Raw genomic sequence first — 27,493 nt, forward strand, 5'->3', positions numbered from 1 at the left:
TGGACGGGCACAAAGAGTGGGTGCGAGGGCGCCGCGCCGCGGCCAATCAGAGCGGCCGTTGCCCCTCGCGGGGCGGGGCCGGAGGCGGGGGCCGAGGTGGGGCGTGAGGGGCGGGGCCACGCGTGAGGCCTTCCTCGGCCCCCGCCCCATCCTCGCCCCGCCTCCTGCGCTCGCGCGCCCTCAGGCGGCGGCACCGCCTCAGGCCGGGAACGGGAGGAGCCCGCCGGGAAAAATCCCGGATTTTCACCCGCTTTTCCCCTCACGGAAAAAGCGAGGAAGCGATCAGTGATTCTCCTGGAAGGCCCCCAGTAAAGCCCCGCCAGGAAATGGTGCGAGGAAGAAGAGCCCGGCGCGATGCAGGTACGGGGCTCCACCACAGTGAGGGGCTGCAGAGCTCGGCGTCCGTCCCTTGTGACATTATTTTTAATATGTTTTTTCATATTTTATTTTTATATGTTTGTTTATATTTTATTAATTATATTTATTTACACATTTAATGTATTTATATATTTTATTAATTATATTATTTATATAATTAATGTAATTATATATTATATTTTTAGTATATTTATCTATACATTTAATAAATTTATATATTTTATATTAAATTAATTATATTGTTTATATATTTCATATAATTTATTTTATTTATGGTTTATTGATTGTATTTATTTATACATTTAATAGATTTTTAGATTTATTTATATGTTATTAATCATATTTCTTTATATATTTTATTTATATTTTATTAATAGTGTTTATTTGGATATTTATTAGATTGTATATAATTTATATTTTATTAATTATATTTATAGGGAACACGATGCTTTGGCAGCTTTAGTGCCACAAAAGCCAAGAGCTTCAATTAAAGCATGTGGGGGGATCCCACTTTTTTTAGGATTGAGAGTTGGTTGGGGCTTAAGTGTGATGGAAAACAGCTGAATTCCTGCCCAAATACGTGGACATGGAATCCAAATAATGTGATTTCCTCTCCTGACAGACAACCAGGGGACAATAAGGATTTTATTTCAGTCCCACACATTATGGAAAATATCGAAATCTCCTGTGGGTCACTGGCCAGGATTTGTGTTGCAGCTTCCCCACTGACACATTTCTGTGGAAGTGCATTTCCAGCATAGGCATTTTCCATCTCTGTTTCTGTGACATTACTAATTCCATTTTCTTAGTGTAGCAACATGCAGGGAATCCTCTGCTTCCCATGAATCACCCAAACCCTAATTATTACTCAACCCCCACCAGGGAGGCCCTGGGTGGTTGATAACACTTCCTGGTACCTGGGCAGAAGCCTCTTACACAGGGTGAAAAGCACAGATAAAAAGCAATTCGATTTTTTTTCCCTTTTCTCTACCTACTAAAAAAAATAAATAAATCTCTGATTAATAAAAAGGAAAGACCCAAGTAGCAAAATACAAAATCTGCTGGCAGTCTGCTCCAGATGTAGGACTCCTGTCTGCTGCTGTCAGGGTTCTGACTTCAAAACGGGTGACACTGTGCAACAGAAACCCTCTCAAGTCTTGCAAGACCTTATATGGAGTGACTTTTACTAGAAAAAAATAGGTCAAAACAGGCCAGTGAGAATGATTTCCACGAGAGGGAGTCTTTTAAGTGGAGAATGATCTGGCTGTTTTGACACAGTTACAGTCTGGTTTTACTGCCTTGGAAAAAAAATCCGGTTCCTTGGTGTCGCCCCAAATACTGTCCTGTTAACACAGACACTGTAAGGTTTGCTTGACAGGTTTTAAAATTCAAAATGGCTCAAATGTCCCACACAAAACCCATTGATTACTCTTCTATCCGTGGTTCAGCCTTGGGAGAATTAGTGGGATGGGGTGAGCAAGGTGGAATTCAGGACAGGAATTATCCCCTGGGAAGGGCGATGGACTGCACAGCAGTTTTGGAATACAGCTACTCTTATTTCTTACCTGCAACAAAGACAGTTACAAGCCATTACCTAAATATGAGTAAGATCCGTCTTTTTAATCTAAAATTCCCAAACATTTTGTATAAAACTGCCTTCCTTTCTCAGATGAGGTAAAAGGCAACAGAGATTTGCTTTAAAGCTCCTGGTTTTGGATCATTTTGCACGCTTTTCTCAAATAGTCCTGTAAAGTTTAAAGTTTAAAGATGTGAGTGAGACAGATCAAGTAACAGCATCTGGATTTCTTTGATTCTTTATTCTCGTGAGTGCTCAAAAAAAACTGCAGCAGTTATTGAGAAAAGGCTGACTTCAGCCTGTTCACCCTGAACACGTGGACAGAACCTAAGGACAGTAATTAAAACCCACTAAATTGGTAACAATGCCCAACTGCCAGAGCTGGGATCCTGCCTGTGGTCCCACCCTGCTCTGGGGATTTGTGCAGGGTCAGCCCAGCCTGCTCTTGAAAAGCCTTCTCTACGTGTCTCCTCCTGAAGGAAGAAGAGCATCCAAATTTTCTGGTCATGTGAGCTCTGCTCTTGGGTTTATTTTTGTACCACAAACCCCAGGAAAAGTAAAGACTCCAAGTTAATGCAGCTGATAGAAGGGTTGAGGATTTTCTTCTTTTCAAATGAATTACACACGATGTTCTATAGTATCTGCTCCCCTCTTTAGAATGCAGCCCTTAAAATACTTTTAAAATATGATTAAATTACATGTCAGCATTGATGAAGAACATGGGATTGAGCAGCACAGAAAGCCCCAGTCATCTTTTCCGTGCAGCACTGTTTCTCCCGAGAGCAGCAGCAAGAAGACGTGTTGTAACCAGCCCTGTTGGACAGACACCTCCAGGAAACAACCACTGCTGACACTTCCAGGGCAATGTGGGTGCAGGAATTAGCAACAGTTCGGAAAATCTGGAGCCCAGACTGCCAGAACTTAAACTGTCAGGTCACAAACACAGGGAGCAAAAGGCAGCTTAAGTAAGGTTCATCCAGACCTGATTGTCTGTCTGTCTCCTTCCCCTGAACCCCAATTTTCTGGCTTTCTTCAAGTTCATGTAGGCACAGACAGAAAGGAGAAACATGGGATTTTTCAGGAACTATTTTGAAATGCACTTCTGTGGGAGCTGATCACATAACACTGCATTGGTCTGAGGGGACTAACTGGTCTTTACTTGTATTTTAAGCTTGACTTGCCCAGTTCTCCTTTCATCTCTTACCATTTCAGTTTTGTGGTGTCTGTACAAATGTCCCTGTGGTCAGTTTTTTTTTTTTTTAGTTCCTTCTTTATCTCTTCAGTTCCTTCACATCATGTAAAGCAGGCAGCCCAAACCCATCTTTTCACTGGCACTTCTACAGTCTCAGTGCTTCAAATTGAACTTATTAATAACAGTGGAAAATTTGGGCCAGTGGTAATTCCTGTGCACATAGATGCAGCTCAGCTGGATTCTCTCTGTAAATATTTCATGGAAGGCAGGGAATGGAGGGACAGAGTGGAAGTTCACCCCTTTCCCACCTGGATTTCCACACTAGTATTGAGGAATACTTTCAAATGCAGCAGCGAGCCCAGCTGATGGGGCCAGTGCTCCCTGTGACCCCTTTTATCCCTTTAAGATAAATCTGAGCTTCACTGGGTTTATCTGACTTATTTTACAGGTCACATTTCAGCTCTGCTGCCTGGTTCTCTTCTCCCCAAGCAGTCAGTGTACGTGTCATGAGCAAGTAGCTTCTATTTTAGCCCAAACCCAACTGTTGCAGCAATAGAAGTGTCTGCAAAATACCAGCATCTGCTTTTCAAAGGCATGCAAGTGCTGTGGTTTTCCTGGTTGACATGACAACATGCCCAGAGCCCAGATCCTGACAGTGGGGAACGACTGGGTGAGTCAAGTCTTACACAAGGCAAGATTTGCCCCACAGAGAGCTGCTCCTGCACAGAGAGGGACCCCTGGAGCTGCCAGCAATCACCCTCAGGGATTTGGGCACCATCCCAAGGGATTTCCTTCCCGGAGGACAATACAGAGCAGGACTTTGCAAGTGCAGAGCATTAAACTGCCACAAGTTTGCCTGAAAAACTTTACACCCTTCTCATTCACAGTGATTCCCAAGGCTCCTCCTGACATCAATGACTGTCCTGGTTCTACTTTAGATTCCACATCCCACTCTCCAGTGAGAGGTTTCTTCCTGAAAAGCAACTCCCTCGGCTGGTTCAGTGTGCCAGGCTCACCTTTGTACACTCAACAGCACAGCTGTGGCTGCATTTCCAGTTGAATACAGTCGTTGTGGAAACTGGGACCTAAAATTTCCATGTTAAATTACAATTTAACAGTACTTAGAAGAACCCCAAAAACTGAACACAGTGTTTTTAAAAGGTTAAATCATTTGACATTAATCATGTTTGAGGGACAGGTAAAGAATCTGTGGTTTAGCTGTGTAATGATTGTGTTACAAATGCAAGTCATATTATGCACTATATTATGTCTCTATTTTTAATCAAGAACAGAACTAAAACATTCACATTTGGGATGAAAAACATTTTGAAAGAGTAGAATTTCCCTTAGTTATTATCTCTACTGTCCCTCTGGAGCTCTAAACAGAACCTGTGCTTGATATGAACACAGTGCAGAACATCAAGGAGATAAATTTAAGTTATAAAAATCTGTGTGACCGTGGCACAGTGTTGGTGCCTCTTTGCAAAGGATGTTCCTGATTTAATGAAGGTTTTACCACTGCCCTGGTTGGGCACAGTTCTCCCAGCCCACGGAATCAAAATGGCAGGTGGCTTTTAGCCCTGATAAAATATTCTGGATGATAATGCTCTCATACACAAAAGCATAACAACAATCTTCTTCAGTTACAGCCACGACAGAGGAGAAACACCCACCATTGGCTTTATCATTACCCGTGGCATTGTTCCACTCCCGTGCCATTCCAGCAGCACTGAGGGCATTGTTGGTGGCATAGAAACCCTTTTTGTGAGCACCCACTGCAGGGTGGCACTGTCTCGGTACAGTGCTCCTCTCGAGAGCACAAGACAGTTCTCTGATTACATGATGGAGAAAGGCAAAGAAAAACAACAGCTGGCTGTGGCCTCCCTGCCCGCCTTAGATTTGCCACGACTCACTTGGGGTATGAAGGAAAAACTATGGAGAATATGCAACAATTTAGAAATGTCTGTTGTTTCTGAGTAGGGTGGACAGTGGATGAGGAGCTCTCAGCTGTGTCATTGCATGGGATGTTTCACAGAAATGGTTACTATTTTGCTTTTAAGGATCATGTTCCTTTCTCGAGCTTCAAAGACAATCACCACAGGAGGGATGAGTGTGCTCTGTCCATGAGCCAGAAAGTCCATGTCTTTGTGTGTGTACTTAATATATAAGTAATTTAATGCTGTGTTGAATTTCTTAGGAGCTTAACTGGGTTATCTAACCAACAATTTTAACTTCTGTTACCCCTGTCATCCCAATTTGTTCATCACACTCCTACACACACCGTGCCCAGGGGTGCTCAGTCTTGCAAGGATGATGTTCTGAGACTCTGACACCTCCCAGACCACACGGAGGGTTTATTGGGACATTCCACACTGGATCGTGGGAGATGTTTGATTAACGACTATAATACATAAGGAGACAGTTCTACAGGCTCCCTGTGTTTGTGTGGACACGCAGATACTGGCATGAAAGCAGATAAAAACCAACAAGGAAATTCATGTAACAAATCATCAAAACATTATCTGGAAGTGAAGAGGTGGGAGGATGTGGCAGAAGCAAACTCATCCCAACAGCTGAGAGTGATATATTAAGAAATAGGGAAATATTTGCCAGTTACTGCAGCATCTTCCACACCACGAGAAAAATCCCAGCTCAACAGAAAATCAATGTGACAGGGATAAAGCCAGGGAAAAGCTACTGACACCCAGAGAAGAGAACAAACCTCAGCATATGGACACTCAAAAGTGTAGAAGAAGGGTGGAGAAGGCTGAGTCGGGAAGAGAGGCTGTGGCCATTAGAGCTGGAAATGGGTGAAGTGGAGCTCAGGGAAAAGCTGCTTATGGTCCTGCCAGGGCCGTGGGAAGGGACACGGACCCCGTGTGTGCCTCAGCCCAAATCCCGCAGCCCTGGCTCCGGGTGCCACATGGAAACTGTGGCCTCAGCCTGTGCTTTGGCCTCCCCTCCCGCCCTGTGCCAGTGCCGGGATGGAGCCACCCGGCCCCGCCGCCCAGGGGACACGGCACCGAGCCTGAGCCTCCCCCGGCCCCCGGTGAAGGGCGGCTTTGTCCGGGGACTCAACAGCGCCTTGTTCCCTCGGGAGCGCCGGGGAGGCACGAGGAGCGGGAGCGGAGCAGGGGCGGGAGCACCGAGCGCTGCCCAAACTCGCTGGTGCCCGTTTCCCGGGATGATGCCCCTGGTCAGCCCTGACTCACAGCCCTGTGCCAGCGGGGCTGTCCGGGAGGGAGGGAGGGCAGGGACAGCCTCTCCTCCAGCCCGGATCCACCGGGCAGGCCGAGGGCCTGGGCAGGGCGAGGTGCCCCTGGCAGCAGGGAGGGCACGGGCGGTACCGGCACTGTAGGGTACCCGTGCCCGGGGTCTCTGTGCCCGGGTACCCGTGCCCGGGGTCCCGGTGCCCTCCCGGCGGTGCCGCAGCCGCGCCCCGCGGGGGCGGGCGGAGGGCGGAGCTGGGGGCGCGCCGGGTCCCGCCCCGGGGGCTGCCCTGCCCTGCCCTGCCCTGCCCGGCTGTGCCCGGCCCTGCCCAGCCCTGCCCGGCCCTGCCCAGCCTCTGCCCCGCGAGTGCCGGCACCAGGTAGGGCCGGGAGCGGCTGCCGGGGGTCCCCTCCGTTAGAGGGAACGCGGGGGCTCGGGGGGGCCGGGGGAGGGAAGGGGCGGCCGCGGCGCCGGGATCCCGTCCCGGGGCGATCCCTGCGGCTGCTGCGAGGTCCCGCCGGGCTGTGCCGCCGAGCCGTTCCCGTCCGTCGGTCGGTGCGGGGCCGGGGGGGGCCGGAGGAGCCCCCCGCAAACGCTGGTGAAAGCAGAGCGAGCGGCCGAGGGAACAGCGGGGGTTTGTTTGCTTTGTTCTTTGTCTGGGGGAAGAATGTTTGAAAGCTCTGTTTGAATAGAAATTCCGAAAAGATGTGGACACTGAAAACGTATTTAAAATGTTTCCTAGGAAGAGTGGTTAAAAAAAAAAAAAGTTATGGGGATGACTTGTTTCAAGGAGGCCTCATTAGTAAGTAGATCCTCTTGGAATAAAACTGCTTTGAATGTTATTTGCTTTTGGATGTAAAAAATCCGACTTTGCTAACAAGGATGATACTAGCATTGTTTCCCCTTAAGTCTCTTATTTTTCTTACTGATCATTACAATTTCCATTTTCCACTACCAACTCTGCATGATGCAAGTTTATCAGCAAAACAAATTTTCCTGTATTTCCTTTGTGGGAGTATGGCATGGCTCAGCTCAGGGTGTCCTGGGGTGGGGGGTTCCTGAAATGTCTCTTCTCCTTTAGGTTTCTCAAACTGTTTTACAGAACATTGTGTAACATCCATCTGGAAAAATGAAGGGAAACCCGAGTACTGAGGAATGGGTCTCGCACAACCTTGGCTGTTGCAGCTGGTTTCTCTTGTCCATGAGACAGTTTATTCCATAGTTTTTACTCCAGAGAGGTGGGAGATCACAGCTTAGCCTGTGCCACGAGCAGAGAGCAGCAGAAGTCAGCCCAGTTTAACGTCAGCTCCATGGGATGGCTGCTGTTGGCACCACAGCCCTGCCTGGGCTTGGGGGTTCCAGGCTCTGGGCTGAGCTCTGTCCATCCCTGGAGCAGTGGATAATGGGAATGCTGGCCTGTGCCTCGGCACCAGCCCGGGGTATCAGTGTCTATCCATACCATCACTGGACTTGCTGGAGTGCTGGGAAGTCCAGCTCCAGGGATTTCACTGGAATTCAGTGAGAAGACAGGGCAGGAATTTTATTTCCACCTCCTTGGTGACAGGGGTGGATGGTGAGCTGCTGAAATGTCAAATGTTTAAATACAGGGAGGGATTTTTCAGGGGTTGGTTGAGAGTTTAGATAACAATTTTAGTGAGAGCTGAGTACCTGCCGTGTCCCCAGGGGAATGTCTCCTGCTCTCATAAGAGTGGAGGCTTTCTCCAGCTGGATGAAATTCCAGTGCTATGGGGAAAACCCTGGGGAAACCGAACCAGCCATCAATCTTTGGCTGCTTCTCAATGTGGAAAGGTGACAAAGCAAAAATGCTGCTGCTGGTGCTAATGTAACTTGGATTTCACAGGCACAAATCCAACGTTTGTGAATTCATTCCTTTCGACACCAAAGCAGGGATGGCAGCATTCCACAGTCCAGTTTCATGGTTCTGATAATGTTACCAAGGGGGATTGCTGCCAGCTCTGGCTAAAAGGCTGCCTGACATGTTCCATTACAGGGCTGCTTTTGCTGTTGCTTTATATAATTTGGTGAGTGCCTCAGGCCTTTGCTGAGCTGGTGACATGGTCAGCAGTGTCACTGAGTGCTGCTCCTGTGGCAGAGGAGAGGGACAGGCCTTCCCACGGGACAAGAAGCAGCTGACCCACATGAGCCAGTGCTTTCTCCCACCCTAAATTCAGATAAAATAACTTTTTGTTGTCGGTTGGGTGTTTTACAGAATCCCAGTGGGAACCAAACCATTCTTAAAATAGCCCTGTGATGTATTTTGTACTCTGGATTTATATCTGTTCTCAGCTCACTTACAAATACAAGCTTTCCATTTTAATCCCAGTCTCAGACATCAGTGTTGCTACTGAGTAGCACATATGTGAAAGAGGATTTTGGACAGGAATGTGCAGCTTCACAAACCAGCCCTTTCCCTGTTTAGCTGTGGAATCCTGACACCAAAAGAAACAAGATTTTTATTTTGAGCTGAAATGGTCGAGTTTTGCAGTTTGGTTGCAGTAAAGCAGAACATGGTTAAACACAGACATGAAGTAGATTGGGCACAATAACCAGGTACTGCCTGGGAGAAACAGCTGCTCTTGTTTTCTGTTCCCCAGCACTCGGGAACTGTCATGTGGATAATCAAGTTCTGAGTGTGTCTCTGCTCTGCCTGATTACTATCCAATGCTTTTCCTGAAAAGGCAGAAGATTCTCATATGGGTGATCTGTGTGTAACAAGCTGTGTATTATTTCTGCTCATTAGTGGTTGTCTGGTTCTCCAGACCAGGTATTTGATATCCCTTCTAAAAATACAAACTGAAAAGAGAATTTTATATATTATTATTTTATATGACCACTTGTAATCTCTTTTGGATCCTTTTAAACTCCAGACTCAAAAGGTGTCTTGTCCAGTGACACCCTTTCAAAGGTCATTGAGGTTTTGGATTAGGAAGAAAACCTCAAATTATCTTTTTTTCTCCTTTTGGTGCAGCTCTTTGTGCACCTCTGTCACGTCATTTGTTCTGCTTCTCACAGCATCAGTTCAAGTCCGTGTCTTTTCTGTCTCTTAATCACTAATTAATCACTTCAGACACTAAGAAGCCTGAGGGAATCGGAAAGAAATGCTCTGGATGATTAATTCTTTTCCCATAAAAGCACTAAACTCGCAGGAGTTCTCAGCTGGAGCCGTGCTGGAACTGTTTCCTTGTGTCAGACCCGACTCCCTAGGTGGGGATAGTGCACAGCTCTTGAGCTGCACGCTGCAGTTTGGCACTTGGGGAAGTGTTTTGCTGCAGGAGGCTCCACAAAGCAGGGGCAGTGGGAAAGGCAGGGAGGCTCAGGCAGCCCCGGGGGCACAGCAGCAGAGCTGTCCCGCTGATCACAGCACGGGTTCAGACAAAGGGGAGGCTGGAAAAGTGCTGGGGCAGTTTTCCTCGGGTCTGTCCTTGTGACTCGAGCAGTTGGGAGCTGTTGTGGTCAGGGGTTTCTGAACTGAAGGTTCGCTCAGGTGCTTAAATGAGGAGAGGAAAGGTAAATGAACTGGTGGTAGAGGTGTCTGAGCAGACTGGGCATGCACCAGGCCTGGATTTCAGAGGATATGCTGCTGCCTCATCCCTGCTTCCCAAGAAGTCACGGTTGTGGGCAGATTTCCAGTATTTACACTGGTGTCCTACACCCTGATAGCAAAAGTGCAGCAGCTGCCAGGGCAGATTCATCAGGCTCTTACTGCCTGCCAGCCACTGCTGGGTGACTGTCTGTGTCCATCCCCTCCAGATCCAGCTGCACTGCTGGAATGTCCTGATGGCAGCAGGGAATGCTGCCCTCACATAGCACAGGTCCGGTTGTGTCCATCAGAGTCTGTGCTCTGCTGGTCCACGTGTGGATCCAGGGCACTGGAAGGCATAATGAGGCACTGATAAAGCCCCTCACAGATGAAATCAGGTCAGACAGTGTCCATGAAATGTCAGCTCTGAGCACTTCACACCTGCTCAGGGAAGGAAAGCCTGGTCAGAGAAGTTAGGAAGGGCAGGAGCAGCCTTTCCCAGCGGGTGTTTATCTCTGATTATCCTCTAATGCTGCATTTGTAAGGTTAAGTAGAGCTCTGACATTAGTGGAGGCAAAGAGAGCCCTGGCAGCTTTGTCCTGGGGTGCTTTGCAGTGCAGGACAGTCTGGAAGTGCCAGTTTGGAATAGCCGGGTTGGATCAAGGACAGCTGGTGGTGCCGCTGGCATTGGGAGTGGTTGGTTTGGTTGGCATTCCAGGGATTTCACACTTTCCTCTGGAGAATGACCTTTGTTTTGGTTTGTTCAGTTTTCCCCACTTTGGGACTTGGTGAGTAACTGCATCCTCAGTCAGGATATTCAAACCAGGTCGTCAGGGTTTTGTGATCAAAATTCTGGTTGGATTGTAGGGGCTCTGAAGATTTATATTTTCTTTTTCCTTTTGCCTGTTTCGAAGTGTTCTTTTCTAACTACAGACTGTGGTTTTGGTCCTTCCTTTTCTCTTCTCCTCTCTTGTTCCTCATTCACCTCCCACTGAGAACCTGGAGAGCTGGACTGATCTCAGCTGATGTCCCAGCACAGTTGGAGAGGGAGAAACAACGTTTGTCTGTGTTAGGACAGTCAGCCAGTGGGACACCGTCCAAACCCGAAGTTTAAACATATGTTATTTACTGAGTGTTTCCACACGCAGTAAAAACACAGCTACAATTCCAAACAGTGCCTTTAAAACACTGGAGGAAGTGAATCATCCCGGGATCTCTCAAGATGGACGGAGCTGCTGCAGGGAGCAACTCACACCATCGGGACTTTCCCTTCTTTCAGGCTCTTGGCTCTGGGAATGCTTGTGGTTCCTGCACACCAAAACCTGAATTAAAATGAAATAAAATTAAGGACTCCCCTCTGTTAATCACTTTGCTGGGATAATTTTGGCGCGTGTGTTCGCAGCATTGCCCTCTGGTGGCTGTGCCCGGCGGGATGGGAACCGGGCTGCCAGGGCGGGGCTGGAGCTGGGAACAGCCCTGGGAGCAGCTCTGGATCTTCACCCACAGTCACTCACACAGTGCCCACACCTACCTGTGCTCAGAGAACTGAGAGTGGAAAGGGGAACTCTGACAACTCCCTCTGGCTCCACACTGATTTACTGGGAAGTTGGTGTTTGTGAGGGAAACTGCTTTATGGGAAATGGGGAACCAGGGGTGGTCCTGTCCCTGCTGGGGCCTGCAGGAGCCTCCAGCACTGGTGTGTGCTGGGCAGGGCTGGGCAGGCCTTTGTCCCCCCAGCAGGTCTGGGTGTGCCCTGTCAGCAGGGGAGCCCCTGGAACCCTCAGCCCCACGTCCTGGGCCTTGGCCCTGGCCTAGAGGGAGCACCCTGGTTTTGAATGTGCATGAAGTGAACTAATTTCTGTTAATTTGGAGTTGCTTCGTGCCTCCTGGGGAGGTTCTGGATGTGGGAAGGTGAACTGTGTGTGGAGCTGGTGTGGAGGGTGGGAGCTGATGGAGGCAGGTTCTGTGCAGTCCTGCTGGTGAGGGGCTGTGGGACCTGCCCTGCTGTGGCCTAAGAAAAGTCATTTATGTGCTTCTTACACTCAGCCCTAACATTTACAGGTCCTTCTCCTGTCCTTGTCCCATGGGTAGCAGTGACTTGTAAGTCCTTTCCCCCAGCTGCCTGTGCCTGATGCTGCACGTGGAGCGAAGGCCTCGTTCCACGCTTCCCTTTTGGACTCTCTCCTGGTTTCCAGCCCTTCTTCTCTGGCAATAATGTATTACTCTCTCCTTCGGTTTATGGATCATGGATTGAACAGACTTCTGTGCTGCAGAGGAATGTATTGGCTCGTTCTCCAGGGAGACAGGGTTTGCACAAAGCTGCAGATGATTTCCCCTGGACACAGTCAGGGCCTGGTGACTGGAGGAAGAACATCTGTGTCATTTCCCTGCAGCTGACCACAGGCATGTCTTCACTGCCTCCCTTCATGTGTTCTGGCTGTCCCACCAGCTCTCTCTAGGGGCCATATTTTGGGGGGGGTAGTCCCATTTTAACACCATGGTTTATGTCTTATATGTTACATAAGCACTCCTAGAAAATATTTTTTTAGCACTGAACAAAACGATTTGTGTTTGAGCGTAACTCAGGATTAATTTTTGCTCCCAACTGAATGAGAGCAGTCAGTGGTTGCCAGTGATCCAGACTTCCCTGTGCTGTGTGTAAGTGCATGATTCAGCTCTCAGAATGCTCTCAAGGCAGGGCTCTGAAGTTGTATCAGCTGATTGAATCTGGGTGTGTTCAGAGGGGAGACCTTCATATCCTCCAAAGCTTTCTCAGGTGTAAGTAATGTTCTTCCCAGTTTACAGCCCTGCAGCTGAGGAGAAACTCAGGCTTTTGTGTTGAAGTTTTCACCTCAGTGCATCGACCAAGCCCTCTGTGTTTACTAAGTGGGTCTATTCAAAAGGTAGAGACCAGAATAGAGCTGATGTGACTCATAGTGCAAACAAACAGCTGGAAAAAGTGAACAATACTCAAATCTTCTGGGCCTCTAATTCACCAAAGTGGTTTGGTAGGAATTTTAACTTAACAAATGCAAAAAAAACCCCTGCTTGCCAGTTCACAGTTAATGCTGGGCTTCCTGTCAGGGGCTGTTGATCTGAGTTAGGCAATTCAGCTCAAATTCTTTTAGATTTGTGGCTGTGCCTGTTCAGATGGAGCTGCTGGGAATAACTGTGCTGCTCCTCAAATAGGAGCTGAAATAGTTTGTGGAGTCACCATGGCTGGGGTAGGAGGAGGCTCTCCCGTGCCACTTTTTTCTTACCCCAAATAAGCTTTGTTTACTGGCTTCTTCAGGACATGGAAGGAAAGGGGTTGGGTTTAGTTTTGTGTGTGTTTGAATTCAAGGCTGCCTGGAGACTGAAAACCGAGCTAATCTATGGGTTTAGATATTTTTCAATGCCTGTCCCCTTGGTAACAAAGCTGAAGTGCCCCCAGAGTTCTTTTCAGTGGTTCACTGCAGAGTCAGTGATGTTCTACCCTGCTTTGGCAGGGGGGCTGCAGGGACAGACAAGGGTTTCCTTTCCACTGCCCTGTCATCACTGGGAATCCTGGGCTGAACCCTCTGCCTTTCTCCCTGTTCCGCAGCAAAATGTCCCGAGTTTTGACTGTCAGAACTTCAAGGATCCTGTGGTGCCACTCACACAATCTTTGTAAGTTCATCAGAGATTTTGTGGATCTGCAGAGGCTCAGAGAAAAAGGAAATGGCTGTGTGGGCAGTCAGGCAGTGGAGATTCTGCTCAAAGTGCAGAAACAGCTAAACCTGGAGCAAGAAAATAACTTCATTTGTGGTTTTGTTTAATTGATATCTCCAGTGTCACTGTTTCAGACAGTGATCTGGAGAATGCAGCTCTTACTCTGGTGTTACTGTGGCAAGGACAACCTGTTGATTTCCTTGGATTGATTGTACCAGTAGGATTATACCCCTTTGCCTCTTGCAAAACACAAGAATTTAGGGTTTTCCTGTTGCTGCAGCAGAAATACAGCAGCGATTTACTTCTTCTGGCACTTGGTATAGGAGGCCTGGAATGCTGGGACACAAGTGAGGCTTTCTTTTCCTGAGGACATATATTGTTATTTCTTTGGAGCAGTTCGTATTCTCCGGGCAACGTTTGGCAAATAAATAGAGGGACAGAGAGAGTGAGTTGGGTGGAAATGCAGCTATTTGCCCCCAAGATACAATCAGATGCATTTTTGCAGCATGACTGTAGGGTGGGTACAGACTCTACTAAGATTTACTGTTCTCCCCATACTTTAGAAATTCAGTCTGTATTTGTGAGTTATTTTGATGGCACCCATTAAATGCTCTGCGAGTGCCACCCTTCCCGCCGTGCAGAAAGGCAGGAGTAGTTGCAGCAGTGAGCAGCAGCTCTGTGTGTAACACTGTGTTGGCTGCAGCCCTTCCTGTGTGGGCTTTGTTTACGCAGCAAATTTAGACAAATTATCTGAACCCGTCACCAGCAGACGCCCGAGCTGCAAATGAGCACAGCCACGTGGTGACCTCACTGCCACCACTTGTCTCAGCCTCATTTAATCCAGCCAAGCTTTCCTGAGCAGCCCTGGGCAGGTAAGTCCTTGCTCTGTGTGTGTTTTTTATCCAGGTATGAATTGCCACCTAAAAGAAAACCCCTTGTGCTCATTTTTCTCTTCTAAGTGGCCAGTTACTTAATAAAATGAAGGTTTTCTTTCAGTATTGGATGATGTTGCTTTGTAGAAAGATAGTTTAGATACATCATGAGATGCTTTAGGTGGTGGTAGGTGTGAAGATGGGAGAGGATATTTGGTGTGGAGGAACCAGGCATTAATTATTCCCTCTAATGGACTTTGCAGTGTGATGAGGTAGAGTAAGAGATTCCAGGCTCTGTGTCCACAGGTTTTCCCGAAGGGAGCAGGACATTTCTCTCAGTCTGTCTGTGCTGGGCCCTCTCTGAGCAGTGCAGAACTGGGCACTCCTCAGCAGGAACAAATTCAGAGGAAAGACAAAGGGCCCAAGTGCTGCTGGAGCAAGAAGGTTGTGAGGGCACAAGGGGGCTGCGACAGATGAGGGGGAGGCACAGACAGAGCTGAACATACAGGGCACAGAGGAAGGACTTGGGGAGGGAGGCAAAGACAGTTGCTGATTGCAGGGTGGAAATAGGAGGTGTTTTGGGTTGGATACCAGGAGAGACAACAATTGCCTCCAGGTGAGAGGCAGGGGAAGCATCAGCAGCCAGGGCTCGCACACCCCACGGCAGGGAGGACGCACAGCAGGGCCAGTGGCAGCTTTGCCTCTGCCTTGGTGGCCCTTCCTCTGAACCCAGCAGCTTCCAGCCTCAGGGAAATCCTTGAGCACTGCCCTGGAGGAGCAGCCTCCGAACTCTGCCTTTGGTCTGCGGGGCAGGCACAGAGGCTCGTGTTGTACCCAGTGTTGCAGTTTGTGCTGGGAGCACAGCAGGACACCCCTGGCATTGTTCCTCAGCCAGGCTCCAGCACAGCCATTCCTGGGTAGCCCTGTCCTGGTTGTGTCACTGCACATCTGGAGCCCATAATAAGTTGTTGTCTTCCCCGGGTTGCTCAAATCATTGGATTTCTTCTCCCGAGTTCTTGTTTTTATCACTGCACAGCCAAGTGTCATTTAGCTGATCCATCTGTGCCGAAACCCTGTATTCCAAGATCTTTCCTTGTTTTCCTTAAATAACTTCCCTTTGCATAAGACCTTGGCCTTGCACAGCACCCTTTCTGGGACTGAGCTGGACAGTTTTAGTAAGAGCAGCTCTCACTGTGCCTGTTTTCCATGTCTCCATCAGGACATCCCTCTTGTAGGGCCCTGGTGATCTCAGCTGGCAAATGCCCTCAGTACAACGTCCAGAACACACATTTCTGGGGCTCCACTGAACAATGCAACATTTGCTGCCAGCAGTCATAAACCACACCAGCTGTTGGGGTAGATTTACACCTATTCCCTTCAGAAATGGCTCAGATTAATTCATTTTACAAAAGAACACTATTTATTCACTGCAGCCCTCTTTCCCTCTTTTGCCTGTATTTACATTCTGCAGCTTGTTGGCAATGCAAGCTTGGATTAAAAAATGCCCAGTTAATTAGAAGACTAAATAAATTGTTTTTCAAAACTATCATGTATACATATATCTGCAGATTCCAGTACATCCTACAGAGGGATGGTAACAGAGAAGATGATCCTGGGTCTTTCCACCCTCAAAAAGTCTGTGAGGTTTGCCCAGCTGTGGCACTATACAGGTATTTAATTTATGAATAAAAAGCCCAAAGTATTTTTCCATTTGGAAGGGACCCATCTCTTTCTAATGTTATGCAACCCAGACATCTTGGTTTGGGTTCCCTGCAGCTGCCAAAGCCTTTCCCAGCTGCCTTCCTTGGAGTCAGGGTTCCAGCATGTTTTTCACTGGGTCTCGGACCTCTGACACTCTGAACTTCCTTCCCAGAGATCAGAAATACCATCAGGACTAACACATTGTTTTTATTGCCTGTGTCAGTCTGAGAATTTCCAGTGAAACTTTTAAAGGTACATTGCCAAGGTGACATTTCCAAACAAAATGCATCAGCACGGACAAGACAGAAACAGAGTGTTCTCCTGAGGGAGGAAAGAGAAAATATCCTCCTGGAGAGTGGAGAAGGCACAAAGCGGGGTCTGCTCTGTCCTTCGTGGAAGTTTTGTTGTGTGGCTGGAGAGTTTGGGCCCTTATTTAAGCATCCTCTGAGAGATTCTGGAAGTGGGAAGCTCCTCCTGTCAGGAATTCACCCCTGTTAAGAGCAGAATTGAGCAGCAGCACATCTTGTGTGGCTGCTCCGTTCCTGAAGGGCCACAGGGAAAGTTTCCTGCCCAGTCTGCTCACTGCAGACGCTTGGAAAACGTGACCGATGGGTTTGCTGAGGTGGGAGATGGTTGGAGGAGTGATCTCTTCATTGGTGGCAGGTGGTTGGGATGCTACAATCAGCCAGGGCTGTAATTCCGTTGGACTGAGTAGGTTTGATGGCTTTGTGTTCCTGCACAGGGTGTTGCTACACCCTCAGAAATACTTGGTTGTGAAATGATTGAATTATTGAATGAGCTGTTGTTCTGTTGCCTCCAAGCTCCAAGCTCACCCTTTTGTGAGCACAGGAGCTGAAATCCATTGGTCCACCCCAAACCCCACAGTGTCACTCTGACAGGGGCACGTGTGGAAGTTACATTCGGGTGCAAAGCAGGGGCTGAACTTTGCATCTTGCTCCTCTGACAAGTTCAGGGAGGTGAGGCCGTATTCCCTCCCCCCTCAGGTTGTTCAGATGAATCCTTTCAGTGCTTGTCTTCTCCAAAGTCTTTCCCTGCATCCAGTGCCAGCTGGAGCAGCCGTGCTGTTCCTCTGTGTCCCATCAAACTTCCCAGCTTTCAGCTGACAAAGTGTTGCCTCTGCTGCCGATGTCTCTTAATTCCTTCCTCTCCCGTTGGCCTCGTGACGGGATATTTGGCTCGTTTGCCCCTCGCTGAGCCGTTGGTAATGGATAGCATATTGTCTGGAGCTGGAGCCTGCTGGGATTCAGCCTCTGAGTGGCTGAGGAGGCTCCGAGATTCCAAGAGCCCTGTTGCACAAACACGTTCCGCCCCTGCACTGCCGAGGGGGTGGGTGTGTTTGTCCCTGATAAAAGATTGGCTTCTGCCCTTCATCTGCCCCAGCAGCGAGAGGAGGCAGCTGGGACTCCCCACAGCTTCTGCAGAGAAGGGAGAAGCCCATTTGCTCCTAGAAATGGGCAAAAAGGACTTCAATTATCTTTTCCTCACCGTTTTCTGCACGATGGCCCTGAAGCTGAGCTGTGTCAGCTCCATGTCCATGGCAGGGCTGGGATATGTTGTTACAGCAGCTGTTGTGCTCTCAGCTGTGGTAAGTCATTAACATCCCAGTTAAACCCTGGAAAACTTCTGGGGTTTAGGTACTTGTAAGAGTCCCACTGTCTTTTAACTCTCTGTCTGTGTGGTTCTGAGGTGGGAGTTTGGGAGAAGCGGAGTTGGGCTGACTGGAATCACTGCAATGAAGTTCATTGTTCTCCATCTTTGAGATCTGATTTCAGCTTAGGAGTCACTGGTACCTAACTTGCTGTTTTGCTTTCTAGTTTGTAACATCCTTTATTTCTGCCTTGAAAGCTCGGCATATTGTCCTTTTGTCCACCAGCTGCTGTGAACTGTCTTCTTTGTCAAAACACTGGATGCTTCTAATGGAATATTTGAATGTTTTCTTCCTTGTTACCTGATAGCACCCCAAGGCATGATGTGATCCATGGACAAACTTCACTGCCAATGCAATAGAAACATTCCATTTCCTTCCAGAATTACCAAAGGGAATTCTTTTATAGCAGGGAAAAGTGTTGATGATGTTTGTTAAAGTAATGGATATTGCATAGTGTGAATATATTGCATAAGGATGGCAATAAACATATTAAACCAAAATTGCAATGTCCTTAGGACAGGATGTTGTGTAAATTACTGTCATTCCTACAAGGGACAAGTTACACAGAAGTTCTGAAGTAACTTGCCAGAACAGAAGAGCTTTAAGAAACCTGTTCATTACCTAAATCTGATGACATTCACAGCATTTTCCAGAAAGAGCTGGGTAAGATCACACTGGTTTTAGGAAACCTGTAAACAATGTTTGTGCAAGATGTGCAATGTGCAGTTAAAAGGGGTTTGTTTCCGAGAGTCTGGAATGTCATGCAGCATTTATAGGAAAGGGAATTAGCCCTTCACTTATGTGCCATATTGAAAAGTTATAGGTTGATAAGGAAAATATGTATATTAAAATCAAGAGAGGTGGACAACAAACAAAGAAAATAGAGTCCAGGAAAGGGTAAGTCAGGAAGTGAAAATTAACAGTGATCAATGCGAGAGAAAGAAGGAATCTTTGCACTTGTTGCCTGGAACAGTAAGTTGAGGGGTCAGAAGCAATTTAATTTAAACACACCCTTCTCTGTATTCTGCACACTGAGCCCCATCCTCTGTCCCCTCAGCCTGTCACCATGGTGGAACACGCCGAGTTCCTGAAGGCTGGCAAGGAGCCCGGCCTTCAGATTTGGAGAGTCGAGAAGTTTGACCTGGTCCCGGTGCCTAAAAACCTGTATGGAGACTTCTTCACAGGAGACTCCTACCTGGTGCTGAACACCATCAAACAGCGCAGCGGGAACCTGCAGTACGACCTGCACTTCTGGCTGGGTGAGTGAGGGGAGTGGCCTGGGAATGGGGAGCCCAGAGCAACCCCTGAGCCTCCCACGGCCCCTGCCCTGGCCAGGGAATGCCACCCAAGGAGATAAAGAGCCCGGCTGGCAGCACAGGAGGTGCAGCTCGGGGTGGGTGTAGCCCTGCTCACCTTCAATATTTGCAGTGGTGCCTGCAGTAGTGAGTAGGGCCACCTCTGCTCCTAAAAATACCTTCTCCTGATCAAGATGACACAGTAAGTCCCTGTTCTGCTGAGGTTCACAGGAAGGACAAGATCTGAGGTGAAAGGGGTGGCTGAAATCCTTTCTGCCCCAAAGGGTGGAGGTCAGGTGTTACTCTCCTGACTCAGGGAGTGGGATTTTCCCGTCCTACCTGCCTGCTGCAGTAAACGTCACAGAGGGCCATGTCAAGGCTTCCCCCACATCCTGCAAACCCCAGACCCTTTGGCAGCATCCTCCAAGCTGTTGGCTTTCCCTGTTTCAGGTGATGAGAGCTCCCAGGATGAGCGAGGGGCCGCCGCCATCTTCACGGTGCAGATGGACGACCACCTGCAGGGCCGGGCCGTGCAGCACCGCGAGGTGCAGGGCCACGAGTCCCCCACCTTCCTGGGCTACTTCAAATCCGGCATCAAGTACAAGGTGGGTGTTCACTGGGGCTTTGTGGCACCTCTGGGAATGGAGTTTGCAGCAAATGGCACCCTGCCCTCCGCCCAGGTCTCAGGAGAGTGAGAAGTGCCCTTTTTCCAGTTGCTTAAAACCTACTCTCAGCCAGATGTTTTCAGTGAGTTGGAACAGGGTGGAGAACAGCAGATCCCACTGGGAGAGATTTGGCTGAATTAATAATACACAAGAAAAGCCCCAGAAAATTTTAGGAATCAAGGTTTTGTTTTTCTTCGAGAAGCAGAGGAAAGAACAGTCCCGGGACACCTGGAATGAATTAAAAAAGCAGCAGAGTTGATGGGAAACGCCCACCCAGGAGATTTGACTTCTCCTCACTTGCATAGCAGTTTGACCTTCCTAGACTGTTTCTGTGCTGAACCCTCCTCCTCAGCATGTGCAGTGTTTTGGTAAAGCAGATGAACAGTAGTGGGAGTTTCTCTTCTCTGCCATCACGGTGAAGTGGGATAGAAGTGAAAACATGCAGTGAAGAGCAGTTGTGTCTGTAGGAGTCCAAAGGCACAAGGAAAGCGGTATCAGGCCAAATGCTTGCAAAGTGCCCACATTTCCTCATGTCTAAGACTTTCCTGGGCTTTCTGTCGTGCTTATCTCCCACTCATTTGTTATTATTTTCATTCACTTAAATTTGGTTGTGCTTTTCTTGAGGATAAGTGACATGAGCCCTGTTGCCTGCATGGATAAGGAATTCCAAGTGTTTCTTTAACAGCAGAGAAGGTGAATCGTGAGGTTGGGATAACCTGTGGTTGGCAGGACATGTTATACACATGGCAATACACTCTTCAGCAGTCCCCGTGTGAATCCTTGTCCCTGTGTTTTCCCTCAGGCTGGTGGTGTTGCTTCTGGCTTCAGACACGTGGTCCCCAACGAGGTCACTGTGCAGAGGCTGCTGCAGGTCAAAGGCAGGAGAACAGTGCGGGCCACGGAGGTCCCTGTGAGCTGGGACAGCTTCAACACAGGGGACTGTTTCATCCTGGACCTGGGCAGTGTGAGTACCATGGAAAAGGCAGGTCTGGCAGATTTCCAAGGGCAGGAGCTGTCCCAGAGTCACGGAAGGGTTTTTTTGCCCTGCTCTGGTGATGTCTGAAGCAGCCTGACATCGGTCAGTCCCAGCCATCGAGTCCCATCCCATCCAGAAAGGGGGTTGTCACACTGACAGATTCTCCTCTTTCCCCCAGAACATCTTCCAATGGTGTGGCTCCAACAGCAACCGGCAGGAGCGGCTCAAGGCCACGGTGCTGGCCAAGGGCATCCGGGACAACGAGCGCAACGGCCGCGCCAAGGTCTACGTGTCCGAGGAGGGATCCGAGCGGGAGGAGATGCTCCAGGTCAGTCACTGCTCCAGTCTGTGCTGCAGGGGGAAGGGTGCTGTGTGGAAGGGTCGGTGGGATGGGTGGGCAGGCTCAGTGGTGTCTTTCCCTGTGAAGTGTCAGTGGTGTGATCACACAGCTCGGTGCGGACTCGGCTCTCTGCGTCGCTGGGACATCAGGGTGTACTTACACTGTCGGGCTGGAATTTTTTCCCACTTGTTCCCTTGACTGGAGCATCTGGGAATGAAGGTCCCCTTGGACTGGCTGATAATGATTTTTCTCTCTCTCTCTCGAGGTCCTGGGACCAAAGCCCACTTTGCCACCAGGAGTTTCTGATGAGACCAAAACCGACACAGCCAACAGAAAGCTGGCCAAGCTCTACAAGGTAACGAGGTCCTGACATAACACTGGAGAGAACAGAGTGCTCTTTGTTCACTTAGATGGGGCTGGAATAGCAGAGAGGAGTTGAGCTGATCCCAGTCCTGCTCCTGCCTCACTCTGCTGTTGGCTTTTTATCAAGCTTTGTGTATGGGCCTTGGTTGCTCACACCACGTGTCCATGTGCTTTTGGTGTCCTTATCACCACTCTGGACTGTAGGGAGACAGTAATGATGGGGTGAATCTCTGCCAGAATGGTTTGTAATGTGGAACTTCACCCCTTAATCAGTACAGAAACTCAGATTAGTAACCCCACTCAATTCAGGGAGGCCTGTTCTCAGCTGCCCTCCATCCTCAAGTGCAGTTGGTTGGCTCTAGAAGGTATCTCTTGGCTGCCTTTGCACCAAGGATATTTACCACTTTGGACCAATCTCTCTTTGGTCCCAGCAGTACCTGCTTTGCTGGAAGCACTTGAGTTCTTCAGAATAAGTGTTATGTTTTTGTCATACTGTTTCTGTGTCAGAGGTATCCTGTTTGAAAACAATAGTGCCTGCAGAGCCAGTGCATTCAAATGTATTTCCCTTCCCCTGCCTGAGTTCTGAACTGGGGGAGGAGCAGGGAGTGCCTTGTGTGACCTCTGTGCTGTGTTGTCACAGGTCTCCAATGGGGCTGGGAACATGGCAGTGTCCCTGGTGGCAGATGAGAACCCCTTCTCCCAGGCAGCCCTGAGCACAGATGACTGCTTCATCCTGGACCATGGCACAGATGGGAAGATCTTTGTTTGGAAAGGTACCAGAGACAACCAGGGAGAAAAGAGTTAATGTCATAAGTAGAAAGGCAGTTGTGTTTTCTCTCAGCCATCAAAAAAGGCACAAAAGAGATCAAACACTTGTCATTTGCTGTTTGGCATCATTTATGTGGGAGGCCTGGCCCTTCTACTGTTGCAAAAGGTTCCTGGGGCAGTTTCTTCTTTGGGTAAAAAAAAATTGACCTCTTTTCTCTCTGTTTTCATCAAAGGCAAAGGTGCCAACTCTGAGGAGAAGAAGGCAGCACTGAAAACAGCTTCTGAGTTCATTGACAAGATGGGTTACCCCAAACATACCCAGGTAAGGAGGTGCAGCCCTCCTGTGACCAACCCCAAGCACGGGGGACACTTCTCTGCCTCATGGGCTGGGGACTCCACTCCTGGCCTTTCAGGGAGCTCCTGGTTTGGGTGATCTGCTTTTCTGCAGGGAGACACTGCAGTGCTGCTCCTGGACTAACCCTGCCCTTAAACAGCATTTCCCCCAGCACAGCTCATGTTCTCGTGTCAGATACCCTCACCTTGGCCGTGACCTCTCTCCAAAGAGTGCAAAAGAGAAGGGGTAGATAAACCTTGGGGAGATGCTTCTAAAGGCTCGTTCATTTCAGATCCAAGTCCTCCCTGAGAGTGGTGAGACACCTCTGTTCAAGCAATTCTTCAAGAACTGGCGGGACAAGGACCAGACAGAGGGGCTGGGCCAGGCCCACGTTTCTGGTCACATTGCCAAGATCGAGCAGGTCCCTTTCGACGCGGCCACTCTGCACAGCTCCAGGGCCATGGCTGCCCAGCACGGCATGGAGGATGATGGCTCCGGCAAGAAACAGGTCAGCAGTGCCAGCACCCCTCTGGGGAGCTTCCCAACCTTCTCTTTGCCCCTCGGTGGCATTCCTGCAAGAGCAGTGGGACAAATGGAGGCCTGAGAGCCGTCTCAGCACTGGGCTTTTGTGAGCACTGGGGCAATGTTTAACACCAGAAATGCCAGCAGGGTCTGGAGAGCCCTGCAGGTAAGTGGTGGTGATTCTGTTAATTCTGACCCCACAGTTTCCCTCATTCCTCCTCCTCCTGGTTGTTGTACCTGTTGCCATCACGTGTGGGGGGTGATTCTGTGGGAGCACCTGTCCCATTCACCCTGTGCCCGTACAGACAGGGCTGGAGGTGGGACTGAAAGGGCTGAGCGCCCTCCGGAGGTGCCGGCCAAGGTTTGGCTGTTCAGAAGTCCCGCGGAAAGCCTCGGAGCTCCCTTCCCTGGAGAGGGATGGGAATCGTCCCGTTGTCGGGTCCATGGCGCTGTCGGCCCTGGCCCGGCAGGGGGCGCTGCAGCCCCGCGAGCGCCGGGATGCGGGATTTGGGGGATGCGGGATTTGGGGATGCGGGGTTTGGGGGATGCGGGATTTGGGGATGCGGGGTTTGGGGGATGCGGGATTTGGGGGATGCGGGATTTGGGGGATGCGGGATTTGGGGATGCGGGATTTGGGGGATGCGGGATTTGGGGATGCGGGATTTGGGGATGCGGGATTTGGGGATGCGGGAGCGGGAGAAGGGCTCAGGGCTCGAACTGACGAGGCATCTCTGCTGCTCCCGCCCCAGATCTGGAGAATAGAAGGCTCCGAGAAGGTGCCGGTGAATCCCGCGACCTACGGGCAGTTCTACGGCGGGGACAGCTACATCATCCTGTACGACTACCAGCACGACGGCAGGAAGGGCCAGATCATCTACACCTGGTGAGGGAGCTCTGCTGCATGCCAGGTCTGCCTGGAAAATGGATCTCTGCTGCTCCCCACTTACAGAGGAGCCTTGGGGAGTAAAATTTCACCCTGGATAAGTATCCCTTGCGAACAAAACACTCCCTCAGAGGTGTGGGATGTTTCACTTGAAGTGGAACAATGGAGGGAATTCCTGTGCTAGTTTTTTTTAGCTTCCCCCCCCCAGTAGTAGTTACTCCCTTCTTTGGATCAAACTCTGCTGCTTTTTGCAGAGTTCCTACACTTTTGAGATCACTGTGAGGAACTTCTGATACTCTGCTGTTGTGACTGGGACAGTTCCCAGCCCGTGTCCTTATGGAGGAATTTTCCAGTCAGGCTCACAGGGGTGGTTTTGCTGCTCCTCAACAAGCAGAGGGCACAGGCAGAACCCCTGAGTGAACCTAGAAGGGACACAGCCTGCCCAGGGGCTGCACGTGTAACTCCTGATCCCAGTGCCAACAGCTGTGTTCTTAAACTGGAAAGAACAGGAGACTGGGCTGGAGATCCTGCAGAATCTGTGCTGCTTATCTAGCAAAGGTTCTTGTCTCCCCCTGTAATCCCTGTGCTGCAACACAGGACAACCAATGTCTCCTTCCTGTTGAGTGAAGGTTTGGTAACTCAGGTTTTCCTTAACTCCTCTGGATCTCTGTAAGGTGTGTGTGTGTCTGGAAGGGCTGAAAATAAAGCTGGAATTTGGCCTTGTCTCCCAGGCAGGGAGCTGACTCCACACAGGATGAGATTGCAACCTCTGCCTTCCTCACAGTGCAGCTGGATGAGGAGCTGGGAGGCAGCCCTGTGCAGGTAAAGGAACAAACACAACCCAGCAGAAACCAAACCCCAACTGTGTGGGAATAAATAATACCTATATTACAGCCCTGCCCCCAGCTGGGTGCCGTGTGGATATTCCAGCTGCAAAGGCCATTTCTGGTACCTCTCGTGCTGCTCCAAACTGACAGCATGTTTCTTTCTCTCCAGAAACGAGTGGTGCAAGGGAAGGAGCCTCCTCACCTGATGAGCATGTTTGGGGGCAAGCCCTTGATTGTTTACAAGGGGGGAACCTCGAGGGAAGGAGGGCAGACGGCGCCCGCGGAAACGCGGCTCTTCCAGGTCCGATCCAGCACCTCGGGAGCCACCAGAGCTGTGGAGGTACGTGCAAGGGGAAGAACTCTGGTGTTGTTTGGACAGGCCCTGATGGGAACATGAACCCATGGAACAGGACTGGGCCATTGTGACTTGTGCTGAGCCCATTGTGTGACAACAATGCTGAAAGCAGGAAGAGCTAAATTCCCATGGAACTTGTGCCAGGACACAGGTTCAGAGTCCCACTCCTCTGGAAGAAAATGCACACAAAACCCTGTGCAACAACACAGAGATTAAATCCTAGTGAACAGGTCCAGGGGAGGTGACTCCAGTAACTTCCCAAGTTTCCAGCTTCAAGATGACCTGTCCTTGCTGACACAGAGGAGATGGTGTTAGTGACTGAGCAGTGTCCCAGCAGGGAACTGCTCTGCCAGGGGCTGCCCAGTGAGCTCCTGCATCTCCTGCCATGGCCATAGATTGGCAAAATGACAGAGCAGGCACTACATGTCCTGTGCACCTGTAGATCACAGAGAAACAGTTGTTTGCTCTTCCCATGTGGCAAGTCTAACTCATCACCTGGATACAGGGAACACACATCTTACAGCCTTACATGCTCCCAGGAGTGTGTTGTTTGTGGGTTATTCAACGACAGGTTCTGGTTTTATTTTGAACTAATGGGCTCTGGGTAGAGGATGGTTACATCTGACACCTGCAATGATCCTTCTTTTCAGCTGGATCCTACAGCCAGTCAGCTGAACTCCAACGATGCCTTTGTCCTGAAGACTCCCTCTGCTGCCTACCTGTGGGTTGGCCAAGGAGCCAGCAACGCTGAGAAATCGGGAGCACAGGAGCTGCTGAAGATCCTGGGAGCTCGCCCAGTACAGGTCTCTGAGGGCAGAGAGCCAGGTGAGGGGGTCACAGGGGAGCCTGACTCAAACCATAATAACCCTGCTGTGGTTTCCATGAACAAGTGAAGCACCAGCCTCTCTCTTGCAGACAATTTCTGGGCAGCCCTGGGTGGGAAGGCCCCGTACCGCACCTCCCCCCGGCTCAAGGACAAGAAGATGGACACCCACCCCCCTCGGCTCTTCGCCTGCTCCAACAAGAGCGGGCGCTTCACGGTGAGTCTCTGACATCAGTTACTTCAACATCCCCCTGCCAAGGCTGGGAGAACCTCAGTCCCAGCTGCTCTGAGCCACCCACCATCAGTGTCACCCCTGCTCTTCCTTTGTGCTATTTCTCTTGTATAGGTAAAGTGGTGCTTGAAGCCTGTGCTCACCTTAACCCTCTGTTTTCCAGATTGAAGAAGTTCCTGGAGATCTGACTCAGGATGACCTGGCTACAGATGATGTGATGATCCTTGACACGTGGGATCAGGTACCTCACGTTTCCAGGGTGACAAGGGGAGCAAAGAACAGGCACAGAGTGGCTCTAGATCAAGACCCGAATTACAACAGCCAGCAGTGCTGCTCTATAATAGGCTGTGCTTAAATCAGCCACAGGGCAACTTACTGAGTTTTAATGTTTTATGTAAAAATGTTCAAACATCTGCTGCTTTCCCCTGGTGTTAAACTAGTGTAGAATTCATTCACAGATCTACAATTTCTGTAGATAAAATGCAGGCAAAAAGCTTCTTAGATCAAGTGATGGCTTTGGTCTCACTGGGTCAACACCCCAGGCACACCCGACACGGGGATGTTCTGGGTCTGTGTCACCCTCTGGTCACTGAGACTTCATCTAAATCACCCCTTCAGAAAGAGACTGTTGCTGAAATAATTAATATGCATTTTTTTTTCTTTAGGTCTTTGTATGGATTGGGCAAGATGCTCAAGAAGAAGAAAAGACTGAGGCACTGAAATCTGGTAATGTCACATTTTCCTCTCTGAACTATCCCTTTCTCCCTTTCCCACAGTCTGCTCATGAGGCAGGCGATGCACATCCTACAGACCACAGGGTGAAAACTTTTGGGGGTTGGTTGGTTGGTTAAGTGGAGCAGCCATTTAGCCCCGATTCACTCAGTGAGGTTCCCTCCTCCCCCCAGCCAAGCGCTACATCGACACCAACCCCTCCAACCGCGACAAGAGGACCCCCGTGACCATCATCAAACAGGGCTTCGAGCCCCCCACCTTCTCCGGCTGGTTCCTGGGCTGGGATGACGAGTACTGGGCTGTGGATCCCCTGCAGAGAGCGATGGCAGACGTGGATGTCTGAGAACAGGTTTGACACAGAGCCAGTCAGTGCCTTCAATGCCTCCAAGAGCTCCTTCCTCCAGGACGCACATTAACGAGGGAATGATGTTAAATAGCCAAGTAGCTGTGCAATAATTTCCGAAAACAATCACGACCGGTCATTGACCCTCCTCCTTGCTTTGATTATATTTAATACAATAAAGCTTGTGTGAAATATGGGAAGAACAG

General features: G+C 49.5%; 1 protein-coding gene across 4 annotated transcripts; it reads left to right on the top strand.

Moving 5' to 3' along the window:
- The first annotated feature begins 236 nt into the window (after nt 1-236).
- Nucleotides 237-27,490, top strand: GSN (gelsolin). 4 transcript variants are annotated; one of them, XM_039380099.1, is made up of 17 exons: nt 237-360; nt 18,887-19,088; nt 19,575-19,729; nt 20,592-20,753; nt 20,944-21,093; nt 21,371-21,460; nt 22,109-22,241; nt 22,470-22,558; nt 22,863-23,078; nt 23,842-23,975; nt 24,707-24,797; nt 24,972-25,142; nt 25,808-25,982; nt 26,073-26,197; nt 26,376-26,453; nt 26,878-26,938; nt 27,118-27,346. In XM_039380099.1, the coding sequence occupies exons 1-17, from the start codon at nt 355-357 to the stop codon at nt 27,285-27,287; spliced, it is 2,208 nt and encodes a 735-aa protein (XP_039236033.1). In that variant the 5' UTR covers nt 237-354; the 3' UTR covers nt 27,288-27,346. The 4 variants fall into 4 exon arrangements, with proteins under 4 accessions (XP_039236033.1, XP_039236089.1, XP_039236059.1 ...); XM_039380155.1 differs by lacking the exon at nt 237-360 and adding an exon at nt 6,650-6,735; XM_039380125.1 differs by lacking the exon at nt 237-360 and adding an exon at nt 13,007-13,545.
- The last annotated feature ends 3 nt before the right edge of the window (nt 27,491-27,493 follow it).

This window comes from Pipra filicauda, unplaced genomic scaffold, assembly GCF_003945595.2.
Source record: "Pipra filicauda isolate LSUMZ 115617 unplaced genomic scaffold, ASM394559v2 scaffold100_size2392355_pilon, whole genome shotgun sequence".
In the NCBI taxonomy this organism is placed as follows: Eukaryota; Metazoa; Chordata; class Aves; order Passeriformes; family Pipridae; genus Pipra; species Pipra filicauda.